This window comes from Rhopilema esculentum, chromosome 9, assembly GCF_057945365.1.
Source record: "Rhopilema esculentum isolate cy_ngs chromosome 9, ASM5794536v1, whole genome shotgun sequence".
Classification (NCBI taxonomy): domain Eukaryota; kingdom Metazoa; phylum Cnidaria; class Scyphozoa; order Rhizostomeae; family Rhizostomatidae; genus Rhopilema; species Rhopilema esculentum.
This window is the reverse complement of record NC_142823.1, coordinates 13085714-13111451: the sequence shown is the minus strand read 5'-3', so window position 1 is coordinate 13111451 and position 25738 is coordinate 13085714. Positions and strand designations below refer to the sequence as shown.

The following is a 25738-nucleotide window of genomic DNA, read 5'->3' as shown; positions in this document are numbered from 1 at the left end:
GAAATCTTGATGTTTCAATAGGATTGTTTTTAAAAAAACAGGGAGGGGGCAAGCAAGGGCAAAGAAACTTTTTGGGGGCCATTCCATTCCTGGGAGCCAGAAAAAAAAAGAACAAATCCCAAACAAAGTCAAAAAACGACTGAACAGCTATAGAAAAAAATCTCGATGTTTTAATAGAAAATTTTTTTTAAAAACTCGGAAGAGGCAAGCAAGGGCAAATAAATTTTTTGGGGCCATTCAAGTTCTGGGGGCCAGAACAAAAAGAAATTTCCCAAACAAAGTCAAAAAACGATTGAATAGCTATGGAAGAAATCTGAAAGTTTAAAAAGAATTTTTTTTTAAAAACTAGGAGGGGGCAAGCAAGGGCAAACAATCTTTCTAGGGGCTATTCCATTCCTGGGGGCCAGAAAAAAAAGAAAGATCCCTAACAAAGTCACAAAACAATTGAACAGCTATGGAAGAAATCTTGATGTTTTAAAAGAAAATTTTTTAAAAACTTGATAGGGGCAAGCAAGGGCAAAGAAATGTTTTGGGGGCCATTCCAGTTCGGGGGGTCAGAACATAAAGAAAAATCCCAAACAAAGTAAAAAACGATTGAACAGCTATGGAAGAAATCTTGAAGTCTAAATAGAAATTTTTTTTAAAAACTGGGAGGGGGCAAGCAAGGGAAAACAATCTTTCTAGGGGCTATTCCATTCCTGGGGGCCAGAAATTGAAGAAAGATCCCTAACAAAGTCAAAAAACGATTGAACAGCTATGAAAGAAAACTTGAAAGTTAAAAATTTTTTTTCTAAAAACTGGGAAGGGGCAAGCAAGGGCAAAGAAACTTTTTGGGGGCCATTCCATTTCTGGGGGCCTGAAAAAAAGAAAGACCCCAAACAAAGTCAAAAAACGATTGAACAGCTATGGAAGAAATCTTGATCTTTTAATAGAAATTTTTTTAAAAAATTTTGAGGGGGCAAGGAAGGGCAAAAAAACTTTGTGGGGGCCATTCCATTTCTGGGGGCTAGAAAAAAAGAGAGATCCCTAACATAGTCAGAAAACGATTGAACAGCTATGGGAGAAATCTTGATGTTTTAAAAGAAACTTTTTTTAAAAAACTGGGAGGAGGCAAGCACGGCAAAGAAACTTTCTGGCGGCCAAAAAAAAAGAAATATCCCTAACAATGTCGAAAAACGATTGAACAGCTATGAAAGAAATCTTGATGTTTTAATAGAAATGTTTTTGTAAAACTGGGAGGGGCAAGGAGGGGCAAAGAACCTTTCGGGGGTTTATTCTATTTCCGGTTGCCAGAAAAAAAAGAAAGATCTCTAAAAAAGTCAAAAAACGATTGAACAGCTATGTAAGAAATCTTGATGTTTTAATACAGAGTTTTTCTAAAAAACTGGGAGGGGGCAAGGAAGGGCAAAGAACATTTCCAGGGTCAATTCCATTTCTGGAGGCCAGAAAAAAAAAAGACCCCTAAAAAAGTCAAAAAACGATTGAATAGCTATGGAAGAAATCTTCATGTTTTAATAGAAATTTTTTTAAAAAACTTTGAGGGGGCAAAAAAAGGGCAAAAAAACTTTGTGGGGGCCATTGCATTTCTGGGGGCTAGAAAAAAAGAGAGATCCCTAACATAGTCAAAAAACGATTGAACAGCTAAGGGAGAAATCTTGATGTTTTAAAAGAAACTTTTTTTAAAAAACTGGGAGGAGGCAAGCACGGCAAAGAAACTTTCTGGCGGCCAAAAAAAAAGAAATATGCCTAACAAAGTCGAAAAACGATTGAACAGCTATGAAAGAAATCTTGATGTTTTAATAGAAATAATTTTGTAAAACTGGGAGGGGCAAGGAGGGGCAAAGAACTTTTCGGGGGGTTATTCTATTTCTGGTTGCCAGAAAAAAAAGAAAGATCTCTAAAATAGTCAAAAAACGAATGAACAGCTATGGAAGAAATCTTGATGTTTTCATACAGAATTTTTCTAAAAAACTGGGAGGGGGCAAGCAAGGGCAAAGAACATTTCCGGGGTCAATTCCATTTCTGGAGGCCAGAAAAAAAAAGATCCCTCAAAAAGTAAAAAAACGATTGAACAGCTATGGAAGAAATCTTGATGTTTTATTAGAAATTTTTTTAAAAAACTTTGAGGGGGCAAGAAAGGGCAAAGAAACTTTGTGGGAGCGATTCCATTTCTGGGGGCTAGAAAAAAAGAGAGATCCCTAACATAGTCAAAAAACGATTTAGACAGGTGCATGGCCAGAATCTTTCGAATATTAAAAACGGATATATGTGGCAATGTTTTTCCTACGTGAAATTTAATGCTCTTTCAGAATATGCTTGTCACCAATCGATTATGTGGTGGGTGTGGCAGGGCATGGTCATATTGCGTCACTCGCACTTTTCTAAGGCTAAATGCCTTTAAAGTGGCTAATATTAGCCAAATTGAAAGGCTTTTGAACTAATGTTGTCCTCTTTCTATGATTGCATGTCAAAATTGCATATTTTGGGGGGTGGGGCAGGGTGTGGCTAAATGACGTCATTCTTAGATAAAAAAATTATATGAAATTATCTTTAGAAGAATTTAAGTATATGTCTTCGATCTGGATTTGAGTAAATTCAAAGGATTAATACTTCATTACTCCTATGGCCGTACGTAGAAGACTTTGAGCTTTGCGAGGCTTGACATCAAAACGAGGATAGTTTCCATGTGTCTTCTGTACATTCTGATTGCGTTCTTTTGATCAACGGAGTTCAGCGCAAAAGGTGAGCAATTTTTATCTTTTCTTATCATTAACTTTTAAAATACGGCAAAGTGATAACATTCTCAAATAATCTCTTTGCAAACAAGCTTCTTAGATTATATTTTCATAGCTTTTGTTACTTTATTCAGAAATTGATGCCCTGGCCTAAATAAATGGTTAAGCTTATGTTAGACAACCATGCTGAGAAAAACATTTGTTGAAATATGAATACAAAGTTGACAGTTTGTTTTGATTTGTAGGATGACTGAGAAAAATAATGTGAAAATATCTTAATGGCTTCGCCTTCAGCAACACCGTTTGCCTCACTTCAGAATCGGGCGGAATTTCATTCAAATACATGCTGCTTATGCCAAGAAATAATAAAAAAGTCTGAAAAAAAAGATTATTAAAGAAAAAGGGTGTGTATACAAAGGTTATTTTGTTCTACTCTGGAATCTCGATATAACGAACTCCGGATTTAGCGAACTTCCTGGTATAATGCACTAAATGTCGGGTCCCTTTGATTCTGTCCTATATATGAAATAGTTTTCTCGGTATAATGAACTCTCTGTGTAACGAACAGTTTTTATGTTCCCTTCAGAGCTCTTTATAACGGGATTCCACTGTTGATAATTTAATTCATTTCCTTAAAATCTTCTTCATACTTACCACGAATATCTTGAAAATCAATGATTTCTTTCCAGGCTTGATTCAATCAAAGAAAAGGCATTACAATGGAAAGACGTGACAAACCCACGACAATATGCAGTCAAATTTCCTTATCTTTACGACGAATTGATGCGGTATCTTGACTCCGACGATTCAACAGTGTTAAAATGTCATACTCAGTGTCGCAAATACTTCGGGGATCAAAAGAAGCTAGAGGCAAATCTCAAGGATTCTGTCCTGGCTGAGAACGAATCTATGTCAAAATCTTTTGATGAGATGACGGAAACATCTGCCAGCACATCTGCAGCAAGTATCCCAATAACACGAAGTAAAGTCGTCCCGCTTCCATCACCAAGTGGCCACGAGAGGAAATGCTTTGTTTGTAACAGAAAGAGGAAAAAATACCGAGACCATGAAGAAAGTTTGCTGAAGTTGCAAGAAATAAGAGCTGAAGCAACGTTGCTTGGTGTCATGGACGCAAACGAAAATTCAGATGACCCTGTACTGCACAGAGCGGCAAAAAGATTAAGGATACACCAAGCAGCGGGTGATCTCCTCGCCAGGGAACTTGAGTATCACAAAAGCTGTTATGCGCTTCTCACAGTTCGCCCTACAAATTCTTAGTCAAATGTTCCATTAGATACCATAAATGGTCAATGCGCAGAGAAAGAGTTTCTTGAAATAATCGAGAAGAAAGTCATTATTGGGAAATCCTGTTACTTTCTTACTGATTTATTGGAGGATATGCAAAGCTTATACGTTTATCATTGGGTTCCAGTCAATTGCCGCAAAACCCTCACAAGCCAAATTAAAGATTTAATATCAGATAAATTTAAGGATAAAGTAGGATTCAAGAGAGCTTTGGGAATTCATGGAGCTGGTAATATTCTTCATTCTACTGATGTGAATCCTCTTGATTACTCTTTAGCAACTATCCGCGGTGACAGTCTAAGAGATGATGACATAACTAAAGCATTTGCGAAAATGATTCACTGTAAAATAGAACGCAAAAAGAGCTGTGATGATGACCAGCGCACTTCCCATGTTTCATTTGAGAACTTGGTTGATCAATTAGACGAATATGAGCCAATGAAAGAAATTTACAATGTAATTGCGATGTCCCTCAATCCTTCCTGTAAAAAAATGATCATGGCTTTGCCGTCATTCCTCCTCTGCAAGCAAATAAAGTTTGGTCGATTTCAGGATATTGGCAACAGCTTTTGACTGGAAATCCATCACCATCCGCACTTGCATCAGGAATGGTTATCCATAGAGTCACTGGAAGTAAAGAGGTAATAAATCTGCTAAGAAAATCTGGCGTCACGCCCAGTTACACCACAATACTTGAAACAGGCAAAAAGTGGGCCCAGGATACGACAAGAGAATTGAAAAGAAGGACAGCCCCACCATGCATGCAGCCATTAAAACCAACACATATAACTCTGGATAACAATGATGGAAGGCAGATGACCTTAACTGGCGTTGGTACGACCCATGATACAACGGGGACAATCAATCAGCAGACACTGCCTGGTGAAATAGAGTATCAGCCGTCTGAGCCCTCAGAAGTTCTATATGAAAGTATAAATGATGATGAATATGATCAAATTGACTATGGCGATTACAAAGTAGGAGTGAAAAAGAGTCCCCCCATTATTAAGAGCTATCAGGTAAACAGAGATATGAGAGAACTTGAGGGAAGACTTGACACAGATATTGCATGGGCTTTGGCCGCCTCTACATCAGACAATCGGAAAGAAGTACAAGAAGGTGATATGTTTGAATCGGATAACATTGAAGATAGACAGCTTCCAGATGAGTTTGTTGGTTCGTGGACCGCATTCAATAAGAAAGTAACATCAGTTGAGACCACGCAATCAAGAAATGAATACCTTTCCACTATTCCCCATCCTCCAGATGATAGCATATGCAAGTACTACCTTGATTACATCCTTGACTTAGCAGACAGTCTTCGCTTGGACCACATTTTCGTCCACTGTGACCAAGCTGTTTTCTGCAAAACGTCACAAATCATTTGGAAAGAGATGGATAAGTCAGATAAGTACAACAAAATAAAATGCCTGATGGGAGGTTTTCATACTCTTTTAGTGTGGTTCAAAGTTCTCAACAAGCAATTCGGAGCTCTAGGATTTCGTGATTGGTGGTGTCAAGCAAACGTCATTGCTGAAGGCTCAGTAGATCAAGCAGCTGAAGGTCGACACTATTCCCGATCTATGCGTCTTCACAAACAATTACTCCAGGCTCTTCTAAGGTTGAAAACGACCACAGTAAATATTTCCCAGACACTACACAAAGACCTGGAAGCGCTGAGGTCAGACCCATCTGCAGAGACATTAAAAAGAGTCACTTCTTGTCTTGAGTTTGACCGTTTAAAAGCTGAAATGCTGCAGAATAGTGGAACAATGGGTCAGCTAATTGGAAGTTACGTGGAAGATGCCAGTGCCATGCTTTCTTTTGTGGCAAGCTTCAGGGAAAGAAATATGAAGCTGCATCTTCAAGCTTTGCAACAATTAATTCCGATGCTTTTTGCCTTCAATCACCCTAACTATTCGCGATACTTAACACACAGTCACATTCTCTTGTCAAATTTGAAAACAGATGACCCAGATGCATACGAAGATCTTTCTCTTTATGGTCCTGGGGTGAGCCTCAGTGGAAATGTATTTTCGAGTATTCCGGGAGATTTGGTGACAGAAATCGGCCCAAACCGCGAGAGTAAAATACGTGGGGGACCAATGAGAGGTGGCTACAGTACATCTCCGGAAATGTTGATGAATTCTATAAAAACTCTCATAAACTGGCAAAGCTGAGGAGGCATGTGAAGGATCGGTTTCTCATCAAAACCTCAAGTGGTCACAATGAAACCTCCAGCGGAGCTAAAGCGCGGCACGAGAAACAAGTATCGAGCTTGATTGAAAAGTTGCAGACATATCATACCCCATTTGAAGGACCAGCACGCAATATATCAACAGGGATCGAGTTAGACCCAGCAATAGTGCAAGGGCTAATTGGAGCAAGGTCGGTTGGCGAAGAGATGCATTGCATTTTTTACACAGATCGTGTATTGTCAAATAAGGTAGACTTCTTTGCGCCAATAAAGAGGAGCATCATAAAGACAGGCCTTGAAAAGAAACAGAAAGCGGCCGCAAAAGCCTTATCTGTGCTGAGAGAAGATCGCCAGGCACTTGGTTTGATTGTAGCTAAGTGTCACGACAAACGAGAAGCATTTTCACATTGCCTAACGAAATATCCCCTTGCAATATCAACACCTGATGGGAAATTGTATCAGCCAGGATCCAAAGCAAAGTTTAGAAATTACCTAATTGAGCAAGCAGGAGCAGTAATAGAGAGTCCCCCTCGCGAGGCAACATGCATCTACGATGGGATGGCTATAATAAGAGCGTCAAGTCCTGCTGAAACATGGGGGCAATTTATGTCTGATCAGCTGAGAGCTTTTACTCCTCCGACAGCTTGGCACGCAAAAGAAATTGTGGTGGTATTCGACAACTACATCGACGATCAGGAATACTCCACTAAAGAAACAGCACGTCTCGAAAGAGGTAGCAGTCCCAGAGTTCATCTTGGTTCAAATGATCAAAAAATGTTGGGATGTAAGGAATTTCAGAGCTTTATGCACAACAAACAAAACAAAGACGAGTTGATAAAACGTTTTAATGACTTTGCCGAGCAACCAGAAGCCAGACGTCTTCTCGAGATTCCTCTTACAATAAACCATAGAAAAAGAACAGTAAAAATAACCTCAAATGACATTGATATCAAAGTCGAATGCAATCACGAGGAGGCGCATACTCGGGTAGTAATGCACGCTTTTAATTCTGAGGGTCCTGTTGTTCTTAAAGCCAAGGATACCGACGCTCTTATTCTGATGATATATGCATTCGCATTAAAGGGACAAGAAGCCATGTTGGTGTATGCAAATTGACCATAATAAGTATGTTAATATTGGTAAAATTGTCCAGTATCTCGGCGTATCAGTATGTCTACAGCTACCAGCTTTTCATTCTTTGACAGGCTGTGACACCACCAGCTACTTTTATCGTACTTCAAAAGCATCAATATTTGAAAAAGCACGAAAAAATAAGTCTCTACACCTCCTTGAGCCATTGGGCAGTGCAAAAAGTTTGAACGAAGAAGGGGCTGATAGTGTCATCAAATTTATTCACGAAACGATCTATAATGGAAAGCCGAATGACGACCTCGTTACAGCAAGAATAAAGCAGTATGACAAGTTACGAGTAAAGACAACGCAGAGTGTTATACCAGATCCGGAAAGCATAAGGCATCTTATCAAAAGAGCAAATATGGCTGCATATTATCTGAAAGCGTTTAGCTCTCCTGTTATCGACAAAATCAACCCATGTGAAAGTGGCTGGCAAATAGATGAATCAGGATGCTTAATTCCTCTCTGGTATCGTGGGCCACAAATACCCGCTGTAGTAAGGGCTGAACGGAGAGAAGTAGAGTATAGCCATCAAGTCATTACAGATGCAGAAGTTGCCGGTGGTGAAAATGAATTTGTTGATACGCTTTATACAAGCTCAGAAGAGGATTTTTGGGAAGAGTTTGACTCAGATTGCGATGGATATGACAGCAATGACCCAGAATATCTACCATAAATCTGAATATGCCACTCTTTCGGTTTTTGATATTTTAGCCAAATTTATTTAGGTACGATCTCATTTTAACAATATTAAATACTAAATATACCATTTTCACACTTTCATCAGTTCTTTTGAAATGGATCTTGGAACAACCGTTGCATGGGCATGATGTGTAGCAAAATCAAACATACATTGCTTTTAACTACGCACTAATGAAACTTTATGTGTTGACAGCACTGCACAATTCGCGATTCAGTTAAACAGCATTTCAAAGAGAACTTTGTTCCGAGATGCAATTCAAACGAACAGATTTAAATGCGGAAATAATCTTGTCCTAAGTAAACCAGTAATACGAGGTTTTTATTTGTCAGCAGTAACTCGGCCTTTGAGAAAACAATCATGCATTGCTATTCACAATCAAAAAAACATTTAAATTTAATATACTACTGCGAGTATCTGGTTCAATTTTCAAACATTAATCTTAGATATATGGGACTGACGTCATATAGCCACGCCCTGCCCCACCCCCCCCCCAAAATATGCAATTTTGACATGCAATCATAGAAAGAGGACAACATTAGTTCAAAAGCCTTTCAATTTGGCTAATATTAGCCACTTTAAAGGCATTTAGCCTTAGAAAAGTGCGAGTGACGTAATATGACCACGCCCTGTCACACCCACCAAATAATGGAATGGTGACAAGCATATTCTGAAAGAGCATTAAATTTCACGTAGGAGAAGCATTGCCACACATATCCGTTTTTAATATTCGAAAGATTCTGGCCATGCACCTGTCTAATTGAACAGCTATGAGAGAAATCTTGATGTTTTAAAAGAAACTTTTTTTAAAAAACTGGGAGGAGGCCAGCACGGCAAAGAAACTTTCTGGCGGCCAAAAAAAAAGAAATATCCCTAACAAAGTCGAAAAACGATTGAACAGCTATGAAAGAAATCTTGATGTTTTAATAGAAATATTTTTGTAAAACTGGGAGGGGTAAGGAGGGGCAAAGAACCTTTCGGGGGGTTATTCTATTTCTGGGGGCCAGAAAAATAGAAAGATCTCTAAAAAAGTCAAAAAACGATTGAACAGCTATGGAAGAAATCTTGATGTTTTAATACAGAATTTTTCTAAAAAACTGGGAGGGGGCAAGCAAGGGCAAAGAACATTTCCGGGGTCAATTCCATTTCTGGGGGCTAGAAAAAAAAAGATCCCTAAAAAAGTCAAAAAACGATTGAACAGCTATGGGAGAAATCTTGATGTTTTAATAGAAATTTTTTTAAAAAACTGGGAGGAGGCAAGCACGGCAAAGAAACTTTCTGGCGGCCAAAAAAAAAAGAAATATCCCTAACAAAGTCGAAAAACGATTGAACAGGTATGAAAGAAATCTGGATGTTTTAATAGAAATATTTTTGTAAAACTGGGAGGGGCAAGGAGGGGCAAAGAACCTTTCGGGGGGTTATTCTATTTCTGGGGGCTAGAAAAAAAAAGAGATCCCTAACATGGTCAAAAAACGATTGAACAGCTATGGGAGAAATCTTGATGTTTTAAAAGAAACTTTTTTTAAAAAACTGGGAGGAGGCAAGCACGGCAAAGAAACTTTCTGGCGGCCAAAAAAAAAAGAAATATCCCTAACAAAGTCGAAAAACGATTGAACAGGTATGAAAGAAATCTGGATGTTTTAATAGAAATATTTTTGTAAAACTGGGAGGGGCAAGGAGGGGCAAAGAACCTTTCGGGGGGTTATTCTATTTCTGGGGGCTAGAAAAAAAAAGAGATCCCTAACATGGTCAAAAAACGATTGAACAGCTATGGGAGAAATCTTAATGTTTTAAAAGAAACTTTTTTTAAAAAACTCGGAGGAGGCAAGCACGGCAAAGAAACTTTCTGGCGGCCAAAAAAAAAAGAAATATCCCTAACAAAGTCGAAAAACGATTGAACAGCTATGAAAGAAATCTTGATGTTTTAATAGAAATATTTTTGTAAAACTGGGAGGGGCAAGGAGGGGCAAAGAACCTTTTGGGGGGTTATTATATTTCTGGGGGCCAGAAAAAAGAAAGATCTCTAAAAAAGTCAAAAAACGATTGAACAGCTATGGGAGAAATCTTGATGTTTTAAAAGAAACTTTTTTTAAAAAACTCGGAGGAGGCAAGCACGGCAAAGAAACTTTCTGGCGGCCAAAAAAAAAGAAATATCCCTAACAAAGTCGAAAAACGATTGAACAGCTATGAAAGAAATCTTGATGTTTTAATAGAAATATTTTTGTAAAACTGGGAGGGGCAAGGAGGGGCAAAGAACCTTTCGGGGGGTTATTATATTTCTGGGGGCCAGAGAAAAAGAAAGATCTCTAAAAAAGTCAAAAAACGATTGAACAGCTATGGAAGAAATCTTGATGTTTTAATAGAAATTTTTTTTAAAAAAACTAGAAGGGGTCAAGCAAGGGCAAAAAGACTTTCTGGGGGCCATGGCATTTAAGGGGGCCTGAAAAAAAGAAAGATACCTATCAAAGTCAAAAACGATTGAACAGCTATGAAAAAAATTTTTGAAGTTTTAAAAGAAATTATTTTAAAAAACTGGGAGGGGGAAAGCAAGGGCAAAGAACCTTTTTGGGGGCTTGAAATAAAATTTTAGATATTGCTATGCTGAGTTTAACAGACTTGCTAATCATTAGACAACTAAATTGATGAAACACAAACATTCAAATTATTAATGTTGTATTCAATCGTTATAATATAAAATAAAAAATATAAAAAAAATAATCAAAAAAATTGTGATATAGCCTCTTTTACTTTGGTACTTTTTTCAGTCTTTGTAACTGTAAGAAGAATCGGTCATTTACCTTCCATAAGCCATTTCTAAGGTCCAAGTGTATCATGAGCACAGGCATTGAATATTGGATTATCAAAATTTTCATGCTTGTCCAGAATGTGATGCAGGAATGCTTTGAATTTTGCTAAAATGACCCTGCCATCACCATTGCTTGTTGTTGTTGATAACCAAAACAAGTGGTTTTCGCATGGCCTTATCCACTCTTTTACAATATCCATACCTTTCTCCTTTCCTATTTTGATTAGAACTTTGCGTATTTCTAGTGATAAAGGAAAGGCAATTTTATAATTGATGCAATAGGAAATACAGCAGTGGTTCACAGCTATATGTTTGAAGAACTTAAAATAAGAATTTGTCAAATTTATATTTGTTTTTTTAATGACATTTTTAGCTGTTAATAAATCTTTAAGGTGTCGTCCTCAGAAAAGCTCTTTTATATTTATATGGAGCTATGAATGCTAAATGAAACAAAATATTTGGTATTTTGACTTTATATTGAAAAGAATCCATACATACTTTTTTTATATGCCAAATGTCATAGTAATGCTTTACTTCCTTGAAGTTCTCTCTGACATATTTTGTAATTGCAACATGCCTGTCAGTCACCAATGTTTCAACAGCAAGCTTTTGATTATCAACAAGGTTTTCGAGGCACTTTTTAAAACCATACAGCTCCATAGCATTGCTCCTCCCTGCCTCATTTTTCTACAGTAAAATACAATAAAAATATATAAAGAAGCAATTGTGTTGCAATATTACCAGCATTGAGACAGTTTTATTTACAATTCAAAATTTAAACAAAACATTCAAAGCATGCTCATGTTTAACAGGGCATGTTTAATATAAAGTTGAGATCTTCTGGAGCTTCAAATTAGTACACTGGGAGAGTTTATTCAATAAAAAAATGTCTAAACAAAGTTCAATGAAAAAATTTTCAGAACACATATAAATTTGCATCATATATACCTGAAAAAGCTGAAAGTCGATCACTTTTAAAAGGTGACAGGAAAACATGGAATAAACTCCATTCTTGGCACTGTGTCCCATACTGTCATGCCTGGCATCACCTGCAATTGCTAGCTTTTTGTTTTTCAGGCTGGCATATATTTTATCTTGGTAATTTTTCCAATAAATGAATATGGCTGGAAATAGTCTAACCTGAAACAGGAAGAAGAGAAAAAATATATAGTTGTTAGGTATCATTTAGGTTACCCAATTCTGCAACCAGTACACTACTCAAAATTGTATAAACAGGATTTTCATTATTTTGAAAACCAAGTTTCAGGAGTAAATATTAAAGAAATTAAAATACAAGCCTTGTCTAAAGAACTAAAATCCTTGTCATTACTTTGAAAATGATATATATCAAAGATAACATTGATGCTGAATTACATTGAATCAAAGATTGGAGTCTGTGTCATCTTGAGTAAACTTCTACTATTTTGATTGCACTGTACATCACCTATGTCCTTTACCTTTACCTTTGGGCATCAAGTACTGTCATGCTAAACCAGGAAATGCTTACAAAGGTATGGAAAGAAGAAATACACGATCTGTAGGATTTAAAGGGGAATAACTTTTCAGATATACAAGAGAAATTAAAGAAAAAAAATATATTACCTTTTGGTGCTTAAAATATGTTTTAAGTGATACACATGCTAAACCCATTGCACCAAATATTTTTTTAACTTTCATTATTGATGCACCTGACAATAATGTCGCCACACATAAAAGGAAATTTCCTGCTGGTGTCTTCAACTTTGGCATTAATGGTTGACTCTTCCAGGTGAAATGCTTTCCACAATGACCACATATACTTGTAATAATCACCATTGTCCCAACTTCTTTGACCTCAACCATTAACTCATCGAAGCTGGCGTGGTTTATGACACCAAGAGTTGTTGGGTTGTTGAAGATACGGGCTCATATTTATACACTTATGGAATAGGGTGGGTTTAATGGAGATAGGAAATATCAAGTTCAATGTTGACATTAACTGCAAAAGATATTGAAATGTGCGATGTCTTTATGCTGTTGGTATAAGTGGAGGGGATGTTTTTGTGCTGCTAATGATGTTGAAAGATAATCTTATTAGTAACTTATATATTTATATTTTACTTTTTTATATTTGCTCTTGTATATAATTAATTGTATCTCGTTTTGTTGGCAGTTCAATGGTTTCCTCGGGATTTGAAAAGTTTAGCTTATTGTCTTCAGGTCATACACCCCAAACTTTGACAATAAGCAAAAAAATTAACAGGCCACCCTCTTGCGCAGAAGAAATTTGGCCTATTACCTTATGTAAATCAAAATTTAAACCACAATTTGCGAGTTTTAACCCATTAGTTATAACTGGGTATATTCAATGCAACTTTATTAACATAATTAAATCAAATCTTCGCGTTTTACTTTATTCATCTGTCGTTTGTGGTCTACTATCTTTGGAGCAGCTTTTTTGAAGCTCTCATCAGTACTAAGCTCTGTTGGCCGAAAAAGACGGAGTGATTTAGATATGGTGAGCAGAAACTGCGCTGTGGTTTGATGTATGAACAGTAACTACCGATTGAGAAAGTGGAAGAAAGAAGCTTGTGAGGAATACAATCGCCAGTCTCACGAAGAATGTCCCTGTGAACAACCCTTTTGGCTTCACAAGTTTCCAAGCGTTTTGAAAAATTTGGAAACCAGGAAGGTATGGATACGTTTGATGCAGAGAACAACAAAGAGGAACAAGGCATAGGTTCCTGGAGAAAGTGACATGGTATGTTCTGAACATATTGCCGATTGCATGAAATTGGTCTACAAACAACCACCCAAAAAAGCAAGAAGAGTTCTCCTTCGCAAAGATATACCACCTGCTAACCAAGTGGATGACAGTTGCTGTTATTGAAAAAAAGAGACAATGTCTCGTTAAAGGAAGAGCACAGCCATACCAAAGAAGAGCGTCCTGATTGTAAAAAGAAAAGTGCTCTAATAAGGTCTCTACTAAATGGCATTAAGCCCCTAACATAGAAAGGGATCAACTGAAAGAAAAAGTTGACCATTTCTCTTAAAAGATCGTGGGAGGTGTCAGTGAAGCAAGAGAAGAAGCAATTGTTTTTGTTGGGTAAATATAAAGTCAGATGGTAAAATAAAATTTTATACTGGCATTCAAACAGTAGCTTTATTCAATGTCCTATTTTTTGTTGATAAAGCCCTGTTTGCCAAATTTTGTGTATTGGAGAGGGAAGCACAAGATATGTCAACAAAGCACAAGAAAACAGCCATCAAAATATCACCCAAGCTTCATGAGAAAAAACAGTTTTCATTGGTTTTCATGCATTCGAGGTTAGACTGCTGAATAAGGACTTAGCTGACAGATTTGGTATTTCACAGGCGACATGATCCAGCATTTTCACAACCCGGATGAGACTTTTGTCTTCACTCCTTTGAGATGCCCTTGTGAGATGGTTACCAAGAGAAATTGTGAATTCAGATTTGCCAAATATGTTCAGAGAGAGGTATTGAAAGACAAGGTGCATTATAGAATGCTCTGAAGTGTACACTAAGCGACCAAAATCACTTGATAAACAAGCTGCAACGTGGTAAGACTACAAGAAGAATAACACCTTCACATTCCTGATAGAAATTTCACCAAATGGCTTTATCGTGATTTTGTCAGACTGTTATGGTGGCAGAACTACTGACCAGTTGATCTGCAAGGACAGACTTGTACAACTATATAATGTGTACAACTTATTGGAACTAGGTGATGAAATCATGGCAGACCTTGGCTTCCAAATTAAGGAAGACCTGCTTCTGTATTATTGCTCTCTAAGTGTGCCACCAGGGGCAAGGGTCAAGGCACAGATGACCAGTTTTTTCCCAGTAAGTGAAAAATTTCCTTTTATGGAGGATCAATTGATAACTGACTGTACAATTTATATCAGAACAGTCAGCTTGATAAAAGCATGATGAATCAGCGCGAAAATGACTCCAATGAAGCACAGGGTTTGGAAGAAGGGTTCGAAGAAAACACTGGACCTGTTTCTCGAATAAGATTCTTGATTTTGGACGCAATTTCGATTGTGAGTATATGGTTATTCCTGTTCTTTTTCTCTGTACCTTGGTCTTAGTTGACTGTCATTTTTCTAGCAAAACATCCTGCCCTTACTACAACATTGAATTTACAGCCTGTTTTCTTCCTATTTTTGCAGGGAAGTTTCGAAAAGCCTTGCCCACATGATTTGAAAACCTTTGCTCAACTGATTATTCATCAGGTTTTGTTTTCAGTGTTACTTTCAAGCCTTTTTATTTATCTACCTTTCAATATAGTGATATTTTATTATTTATCAACTTGAAGCACACATTCTCATGGAATTGCAACATTGAGATGCAAGAAATTCAAAATTTTTAGGACAGGTTTGCCTGAGTTGCAAACGGTGATGAAGCTACGCCCCCTTTGTGTTGTTACCCCATTGTCAGCAAGATTGTTGCTGTAGTCCAAACAAAGAAGTCACAAACTTTGGTCTTTGTGAGGGCCATCTGTGCTTGTACTTGATGGTAATATTGATGACTCCTTTTCAACTGTAGTCCCTCTTTTGTTACTTCTAGAAAAGAATCCTTGGGAGATCTTTCAAAGCGTCATTGCTAAGTTTGAACAAACATTTTATTTCCAGGCAACGTGGCAGACATCCATGACATGAGGATTCAACCAATCCATCAGGTGTAGCTGCTAGATAGGGGCTTTCACTGCTTAAAAAAAGACCACACTTTTTCAAAGCAAGGGAATCATGTTCTTTGGACTGCAGCTTTATAAATACTTTCTGAGCAGCTTCGTCATCAGGGCATTTCTTAAGAGTTTTTGAGTGGTGGGGCATTTCAGGCATAAGGGCCCACACTTATACAATACCAGAAATGACGTAGGAAATGACACTGAACACTTCGGATTGGCACTTCAGATTGTTATATATACTGAGCTATTTTAGGGTTGAGACTTTTGCCTCCAAGATATGACAGAACCGTAACACCTCGAATAAGCCCTGGGGTCTTATTGCGCAAAAAATATGTTAAGGGGCTTATGTGATGAGGGGGGAGGTGGCCTTACTCGAGGGTGGAGACTTATTTGTTGACAGCAAGAAACACTACCCGCTCTGATGGCTATTTTGCTAATAATACAAGAAAGTGACGGGATGTATTGATTTCAAGGCGATATCTCAGCCTGAGTATGGTTAAAAAATGCAAGGAAACACTAAGATTTTGTTAAATTGAGCAATGAGTCGAGTTACAAGGTGGATAAATGAGAAATATAATGATATAAAGATTGCTATCAGCATCGATTGAGTCTCTATAGGGGCTTATTTGAGGGTGGGGGCTTAATCAAGGACTTACAGTAATCATGAGGTCTCTTATATCTTTAAAATCTTCAAATATCTTTAAAAATTGGTTATAAACGTAAATGGAAATGTTTAATGAAATGTTTAGGACCAAAGTCAATGAATTTTTCATAAAATTCCAGATTCTTCAGTAAAAAACTTTTAAATAAAATCTCTTCTCTTGTACAGCTCCTGATCTGGTTGTTAATTTCGTCGGTCTTTCTTCTGCAAAAAGTCACATATGAATGGACAAGGATCAAAATTTGCAGTTCTTTTTCCATTTAACGATATGTGCATTATACTGTTGATCGTTTGTTGTTTTAAACTAGCTCATTGCAACGTTTTTTTGTCGTTGTAGTGTGACACTGCACGCTTTGTTGACATACTGTGAGGAAAAAGTGCCAAAAACATTATCAGGAGGCCAGTACTTGCCTGGGTCATCTTCCTTAGCTTGAGAGCATAGCTTGTTCCACAATTATTTACAGAAATGTGATCTATCTTTTTTAATTATTGCCCAGTTGACTGACAGCAAATACAAATTGACAAACAACTTGATATTCGCCAAATATTTGAGATCCCCAGCAGCTTTGATTAACTCTCTGATGGCACTATCTTTACCACTGATTATATCTGGGATTATCAAATTTTATTTTTGAAACAGCAACTTCAATCTTTTGAAGATGTTGCAAAGATCATACATGACAGCAGTAAGCCACAACTTTTCCCTTTTTCTAAGAAATCCTTGTGCCATTTGTTTCAGTTCTCTCCGTTGGAATTGTTCCATCACACATCTCTGTCCAAACATTTATTGCTGCTTCCAGTTTATGAAGGACAGCTTTAAGTACATTAAGGGTATGTTATGCAACCGAACTTCAAAGTGCTTTGGGAAAGTGAGACAGTTTTCGTTCTCTTTATGAAGTAGCTTTGTTCTTTGAGGAGATGAGCGAAAAAATTAAATGACAGCCAGGATATTTGTCATCCAGAGAGCAGGTTCAGGTACGTTGGACTGTACGGATTCTATGTCAGACATGTGGCAAACACACCACACAGTCACAATCCTTGCTTTTGCCAGTATTTGCAGCATCTCCATATGTTGTTACCCCAACCAACTTCTCTGTGCCGATACTTAGATCATTCATACACTGTACAAAGCAGTCCAGAAGACCATCTGCACCATCAAGTTCACTGCTGACAATGCCAAGGAAAATTGTTCTTACACTTACTTTATCTGTTCCAACAAATCATGCTGTAATGAACTTGGATTCAACTGGCTGTTTATCAGTACTTCTATCAATCTGTATACAAAAGCACAGACACTGCTTCAAAACTTGACTGATGTTTTGCTTTTCTGAAGATGCCACAAACTCTGTCAATTCTGCATAAACTAGAAGTTCTTTGTAATGAAAAGCAGATGCGCATGGGCTAAATGAAACAAATTCTCATTCCCATCCTTCTTTTTCAAACTGGCGAATCAAGCCATCACTGTGATAAAGTTGAAATGAATTGGATCGTGACAATGTCAAATCAGAAAACTGGATACCAGGAACCAGGGCTAGGTGGTTTTGTTTGAACAAAATGATAAAAAAGAGAATAATCTGTAATTATTCGTCAATTAATTTCTATATTGTGCACAGATTTTTTGGAAAACTGGTTACTTTTATCTCTAAGGGCCACAAAATGGCGGACATTTGGGGCAAATGTAGCATTTTTCTCTTCAGTGGTGGGGGAACTCGTAGGGCCTGGTTGGGTGATTCCCTCACCACTCAGTATGTTAAAAAAATGCCCTGTTCCTCATTGTCAATTCCCCATCTTGTTGCAGCAGTTTAAAAAACTTCATCATCTGCGGCTAACAAATTGCCTTAATTAGGCTGAGAAATGGTTTGTCACAAGGTGTTGGTTGATACAGCAGCTTTGATCTTTGATGCTGTAATCCTGCCAGCTCTGAAGGAAAACCAAGCTTTGAAAGCTGTCTGATTCCTTGTCTCTTTTTCCACTGCCTTTACTTGATCATATGTAACTCTGGTTCTATCAGCTTCAAGTTTACACCTCTGTAATAGATCTTCAAACAACAATGTTTCAGCATTGGGATCATAAAGCTCAGTAAGAAGAGATGGGAATGGCTTTCAACTGTTCCAGGAGTATACCCATCAGCAAAGAGTGAATGAACAGATAAAAATGCTTTGCTTTGGAAATTTCTTCCAGAAACTTTGAAAAATTTCCATTACTTGCTTTATAAATAGTTTTCAACTGACCTTTTGGTGCTTGATCTCGACCAGATGGTTCATTGCCATTTTCAATCTTTCTTTCAAGTCTTTTTTTCAAGCTGTTTGCAGATGTGAAATTGATTTTTTTGACAGGGGCATACTTAACTTGAGACTTAGCTGAAGGTAATTTCCAGTAAGCAGCTACTCCTGCCACTGTTTGCTTTTTATGAATGTGAGCAGCAGCTTACACGTAAAACATTGTAGAGGCAACGTGAGAACATGTTTCTTGCCATCTCTGTGTAAAATTCCTCCCTTTCGATGTCATACTTGTTGCTCACTTGATTCTTGATTGTTGTGACTACCAGTTGTTGTGGAGGTCTACCAACATGGCCACCACTACGACCGCAATGTATTGTTGTCCAAATCGCAAAAAGGTTTATAGAGGGAATTTGGTATCAACTCAATATGATATTTGAAATGGAAGAGAGCGTAGAATAAAATAATTTTTGTTGGGAAAAATATGGTAGAAATTTTCTAGTGTACCATCTGCTGGTTCAGAGATTTAATGTTAAAGTGCCAAGAGAACACTAAGGAAACACAACAGTTGTATCTAATTCTTCTTCTTTGTACACCGTACTGATTATCTATTTCTCTACCGCCTTTTCTGTTGTTTCTTACGTTACAATACGGCGTTTTATATACTTTAATCTACACAAACTAAATATGGCTATATTGCAGCCGCTTAGCAGTTGAATTGTGCATTTTATGATTGTTTGGGAACTTTGCGCTGCGCAGCCTCATATTCCCATGGGGCCTAAAGAACAAGTGGCAGTGAAGACGGTACTTGGATGGGTGTTGTCAGGACCAGTTTCAGGTAAGAGTGGCAATTTTGATTCTGATACTCTTGTTTCCCTTGTTATTGAGCCTACTCCTTTAAGTAGCAAGAACATATTAGATGTGAACAAAAGTATTCATAGATTTTGGGATTCGGAAACTGTTGGGGTAAGAATTGATGATGATGTACATCAGAAAGCTATAAATGACATACCCTTTAATGGGGAACGTTATTCTGTAGGCCATGTAGCAGGGCTAGAAAACCCTGCAGATTTAAGATCTAGAGGTGTTTTAGGTACTGAGTTGAAGAATGACAGACTTTAGTGGGAAGGTCCCAAATGGTTGATAGTTGGTGTAGAGAGTTCACCTAAAGTTTCCTATGTTGAAGAATCTTCAGAAGTGATTGAAGAAAGAAAGAGAATGTAGTTGTAATGTCTCTATCAGAAGTGCCTATGGGGTTGAGTGAAGTAATTTATATCAATCGGTATGGCACTTGCTGAGTGTCGCATCATAAATGTACAGGTTTATCAGCAATTTGAGGAGGAAAAAAGCCAGGAAAAAAATCATGAATGGAAAAGTAAGGAAAAGAAAATAATGAGAATGAAGTGAAAATTGAAGTACGGAGTAAGAGAGGGGCAAATATACGTCATCAGCCCACAGCAGCTAGCAATGCACGCACCAAGATCAAACTCATGCTTGATCCATAGTGGATCAAGGAGGGGGAATGTTGGGGAAATTTGCGCTGCGCAGCCTCATATTCCCACGAACGCATCACAATAGGTGATATTCTTGTTGTTGTTCTTTAGCACTAATGACTAATCTGTTAAGCTTGTCACTTCGTCTTGAGATTCTATATAATGGCGTCAGAGCAATTGTGCAAATCACATAATACTAATATTTAGCTTGTTAATACCTTTTATTGTTATGTTTTGTAATTGGGAGTGTCTTTAGAGTAATTATTTTTGCAGTAAACAGATTGGAAGTGTAGGGTGTAGACATAGAACGTAAAACAGAGATTGATTAATATGATGAGAAATTGAAGATTGATGTAATTTTTCTGTTCAATATTCTGGAGAACCAGCACTAGATTTAATGTTTTCATAACAATGATACAAGCATGAAATTTGGTACAACAACAAAGTTTGACATGCTGATTAAGATCAGATGCAGACCCACTTTAAAAATGCCCCCAAAAGCTATTTTTAGATTGGGGTACCTATACCCAGTCCTTTTTGGACTTTCTCCATATCTTTTAAACTATGCAAGATATAAATCTGAAATTTAGTTTTCTGACGTAAATTTACATGCTAAAAAATATGAAATGCAGGCCCCACTTCAAAATGCACTGAAAAGATTTTTTTAGGTTGGGGTTCCTGTAACCAGTCCTTTAAAAACTTCAGGACTCCAAGCAACATGCCAGTCTCTTGAAGAGTCGTTTATTTCACATGCTGCTAAGTTTCATAAATCATGTAGAAATAGTTGTGACAAGTATCACGTCGAAAAAGCAATAAAGAAAAGACAGCTTTCTGAAACAGAAAAGGACAATATAAACTCATCCAATGGAACAAGATCATTAGACCAAAGCGCTAACTTTTTGGAATCAGAGTGCTTCTTTTTTGTGATCAAGTTGATACGGATAAGAATCTCCGAACTGCTAGCACATTAGGGCTAGATCAGTGAATACGTGCTGCTGCAACTCAGCTTTGTGATGAAAAACTACTAGCAAAGCTAAGTCAAGGGGATATAGTTGCAATCGAGTCGAAATACCACATTAAATGCCTGGCAAAGTTGTGTAACAGATTGAGACAACTTAAGAATAGAGAGAGCAAAACTGACAAGTCAAAAGTGTTAGTTTTTTGGTATAGCATTATCCAAGATTGTTCATTACATAATTCAATGTAAATAACTGCCAGGAAGATCGCCAGTATTCAAGCTAAGTGACATCAAAAGCCAATTTATTCTGACCATTGTACTTTATGGCGGTGATCCAGTAAGTGTTCATAGCACTAGACTGGATGGGAAGCTCATGAATCACATTCCAGGACTTCAAGCTTTAAAAAAAAGCAGAGATCTTTTGTAAACCTTTGAAGAAAATAGTGGCAAAGCTTTTTAGATGCTTGCTCAAAGGACTCAGAAAAGGATTGCATGGTTCTTGCTAAGGCAGCAGATATAGTAAGGAAGGATATGTTCTCCAGCTTTCCATAATTTGAAGGACATTTTTATGCAGATTATGTGAAACCGTCGGTACCAGCTAGTCTAGTGTACATTGTTTGAGTGTTGCTTGAAGGGACAAACTGTCCTGCAGATAATGAAATGGTAGAAGACACAGATATCTTCGCCCAGGATATTACTCAGCTAATACGATACAATGCACCAAAACAGAAATTCAGTGGAGGAAACAAATTGGAGTGTGAAACCCTGCTTTCAGTGTATGTTGGTTTTTCGGTGTTATTGATAAGTTACCTCATTTTGCTTGAGTGTTTCCTCTGACAGGATAGACAACATTAAGTCATGAAGTACTATGTGATAGATACAAGAGACCTGATTTAGTCTGCCCACCTTGCTTGCAACATTGCTTTTTTACTACAGCAGTGATTGATAATATTGATCATATTGCGACATCAACAACTGCAAGACGGCATCTCCACGGTACCGGGATATCACTTTTCCAGCATCCAGATAAAGCAGCTCAGTACGAACTGTCTCAGTTTGACCTTGAAAGTGGAGGTCGTCATTCACAAAATGCTGAACTGCCAGAGTACTAGACTGACATTTGTCCAGTAGCTGAAGTGAAACAAAGCTGAAAGTTTCCTGGTCAGCACTTAATGAAAAGACTACAAATGCAAAGCCACGTCCAAAATGCTTGTCAGCATTAATGCCTCTGATCGATGAAAATATAAATTCTTTTCCTATGGTTAAGCATACCATCAAGATAATAAGGAAGGCTGTTGATCATCTCAACCCTGGCCAGAAACCAATAATTACTGCAGATCAACCTGTCTATGCACTTGGGAAACAAGTCCAATGGCAGTTTCCAGAGTTATTTGGTGAGGAAAAGGCATTCAAAAAGGCATTCAATAAGGAAATTGAAGAGAGAATTGACCTCAATTATGACAAATGGGTAATGTACAAAATAGATCAGTTAGTGCAATTTGAGCATTGGTATACAGCAGGGGCAGATCCAGAGAAAATTTGAGGGGCAGGCAGTTGATAATAGGGGCGCCGAAAAATTTTCAGAAACTTGTGATGAGAGTACTCTCTATACAACAATTTCCGACTCTAATTGCCGGCAGAGGGTTTTCTATTCACGTTTTATAAAAATTATTCCAAATCAATTAAGATAACTAAAGGCATCTATTTAAAGTTTCTCTTTTGATTGGAAAATTTGCTTGCTGAAATTTGATCTTGGATTTTTCTTGGCATAGCGCTCTAAAACTACATTTGTTGTTGGAAGCATGTTCCTGTAGACTTGTAGAAGTACAAGGCTTTCCATTCGCTGCTCCGACATTGTGGCTCGAACTGCTGTTAAGGTAATCTGTACTTGCGAAAAAAATCGCTCTGCTTCCATCGTAGTGACTGGCATTGTAGACAAGATTTGCAGGAGTTTCTTGATGTTTCCAAAAGAGTCACTCCATTTTTCAGCAGTCAAGCATAAACCGCCGACTTTCTTGCACATTGGCAAGAGCACACATTTTCAGTTCGGCGTTCGTTTCAGTGGAACTTTCAAAGGGGGGACAATAATCAAACCTTGAATTCATTAACTATGTAACAGAGCCAATGACTTGACGTTTGGAAGCAAATACCAAAATATATACTTACAGCATTTTCCACCTCTGAATTCTGCATTTAAAGTCACTTCATCTGACAAGAACATCTCGTATTTTCAATGGCAGGTAAGAGCTCCTCAAAGGTTACATTGGCAATGAAGGCAGGAATTAAAGTATACAATTTCATGGACAGCCTTTGTTGTCTTCCAAAGCGTGACTTCATGTCCTGCAAAACATGGTCTAGCATCGAAAAAAAAGGTTGACCTTGAAATAATCCTCAGCTCAACCATCAGCAAGTGCATTCTCTCTGTCTTGGGATCTTTTGGGTGCACATGGCTTAGCCTCTTGGATTCCGAGCAGTGCTACCCTTTCCAACACTTTCTCATAAAGAGATGAGGCTTCATGTACATTATCACTTTCTTCCTCTATGATCCTGACAACATTGTCGATTTCTTGAAGTGCTTTGGCTAGGTCTTTCCCTACTGATTGCAGGCTTTTGCTTAAAACAATTAAATGACCAGACATTCTTGCCAAAACTTCAAACGCAACAAGAAATTCAAACCCAGAGATACTTTTCTGAAGGATTATGGCAGCTATTACAGACGTTTTATCGTCCCAATCTTGAATAGCATCAAAAACAGCCAATCATTTCTTGGTCAGAGCTGTTTGCCTTTTCATGATCAGATAAGTTGACTGCAAGGTATGTTTTCTGACTTTGTTGCTCAATGGTGGGGCTACTCTCAAATTTAATAGCCTTTTTTGGGATTGTTTCTTCAAAAGCAGTTGTAAACTCATCACTGCCAATTTCAAAAAAATAATGAGAAAGAATAATCACTGCTACTACTCAAATATAGAGTTATTCTGTTGTATTCTTTGCGAATCTGTTCTTTGTAAATTAAAGATCTTTTTTGAGCCAGGCATGAACATTGCCTTTGACCAGTCTCATATAATAGTTCATAGCCTTCTTTTTCGTGTTATAAATTTTGATGAAATGCTTTCCACTTTTCTATACATTTGTCCTTTAAAATAAAATATGTTAATATGTTGTTTCCAATTTAAGTGTTTGTCAATGATTATGCCAAGATATTTAGTGTAGTCTTTTTGTACTAGCTTTTCGTCATCAATTTTGAAGGACAATAGGTTTATCAGGTCTTTTTTTATTCGGATTTATAATCAGAAAATTTGAATTTGATACATTTAGGGAAAGTTTATTGGCCAGTAGCCAATCGGAGATATTTGCTAATTCCGAGTTTAGTGTTTTAATGTAGAAATGAAATGCATTGTTGGGCAGTGGGTGAGTGTTGCTTTTTGGTAAATTGTATTTTTCTATTGAATCTAGACAGTACATATCCACCAAAGTACTGTAATGCGCATTTTCATTTTCAGTCAGAACCGTCTTTACAGGTATCTCTGATTTTTCTTTTTCCCTAGAGTATCCAACAATCTTATCTGCAATCCTTGTAGATAAAAGTGTTGATCCTTGGCTAGAAAATTCTGAAAACAGAATTCTAAAACGAGGGTTAACAACTGAATAAAAATTTGGCTAAAATTGTCCAGGCCTCCCTTTGGTAATTATTGACTTGAATAATTTTGGTAATTCACTAATTTTTTCAACTTTTCACCATCACTAGATGGAGGCACAAGTCGATTTTCTTCGAAAACAGCAATTGGGAAATGCAAATTAATATTGTCATTGGCTGACTCCTCACTGTCTTATGCTTTGCACTAGGGCTGTCCAAACCTTCGGATATTCCTATTCGGTTATTCGGCTTAAAATTTAACGAATATTCGGTTATTCAGCGAATATGGGTGTGGTAAAATGGGTGTGGCAGGGTGGTGGTAAAAAATTGCAATCTGAAAATTTCTTGAATTTAACCAACCTCTGAATATAGCTAATCAGTCATTACTATTCGATAAGTCAGAACCATTAATTTTTTTGTTTTCCTATTGATATTTCCTGTGTTTTGAGTAACTTCAAAGGGTGTGCTGCAAAGCAATTTTTAAAACGATTTTTCGTCAAAAATAAATGTTTTCTCGATCCTAGCATTAGTTGCCCCCTAATGGCCAGGAAGTCAGTATCAAATTAACGAGAAACCATAGTCATACGTTTTCAAAAAGGGTCGTTTTCCAACATTTTCAAAAGTGAAAAGCTTTCTAGCACGGGCTTCGACACAGGTTGGGAAGTGGAGGGGGGGGGAAGAAAATTTAACACTCACAACAAAAGATTTTGTGAAAAGTTATATTGTTCTGCAAAATAGTGTTAGAGCCATAGCCCCCCGGCCTCCCCTTCGTTGGAGGCCCTGTAGCACAAAAATTTCTCGAGGAAAAACCCCATGACCCCCACCCGCAACTCACGCTCCACTCCCCCTGCCCCCTTCAAATCTTGCTTTATTGGCTTTGTAACTATTTCTTGGGTTTGCGATTTTTGAAGAAGGCCCGTATCCATGAAACTCTCTCTAAGATTGAAGATAGGAAGTTGCCTTTCTCCTTTAGAACAATCCTTGCTATTCGACCAGTCAGTGCTATTCGGTTGGCAATTGCTATTCGATGAGTCACGGTTATTCGAATAGTCACAGCTATTCGATCAGTCACGGTTATTCAAATAGTCAACGCTATTCGATGAGTCACGGCTATTCAAACAACCATTGTGGACCTCCAACAGTGAGGTTATTCGCACTATTCGTCTCCAACCGAATAATCGTACTATTCGAACTATTCGTTTG

At 37.6% G+C, this 25738-nt stretch overlaps 2 protein-coding genes across 3 annotated transcripts; one reads left to right on the top strand and one right to left on the bottom strand.

Moving 5' to 3' along the window:
- Positions 1-10548: 10548 nt before the first annotated feature.
- Positions 10549-18090, bottom strand: LOC135693455 (uncharacterized). 2 transcript variants are annotated; one of them, XM_089109985.1, is made up of 4 exons: positions 12480-18090; positions 11826-12017; positions 11376-11564; positions 10549-11118 (listed from the first exon to the last, which is right to left on the bottom strand). In XM_089109985.1, the coding sequence occupies exons 1-4, from the start codon at positions 12717-12719 to the stop codon at positions 11101-11103; spliced, it is 639 nt and encodes a 212-aa protein (XP_088966111.1). In that variant the 5' UTR covers positions 12720-18090; the 3' UTR covers positions 10549-11100. The 2 variants fall into 2 exon arrangements, with proteins under 2 accessions (XP_088966111.1, XP_088966110.1); XM_089109984.1 differs by having other exon boundaries at positions 10549-11564.
- Positions 18091-19221: 1131 nt separating this feature from the next.
- Positions 19222-22444, top strand: LOC148959751 (uncharacterized). Its single transcript, XM_089110362.1, has 4 exons — positions 19222-19288; positions 21162-21238; positions 21747-22010; positions 22043-22444. Exons 1-4 carry the CDS (start codon positions 19222-19224, stop codon positions 22442-22444), a joined length of 810 nt encoding a protein of 269 aa, XP_088966488.1.
- The last annotated feature ends 3294 nt before the right edge of the window (positions 22445-25738 follow it).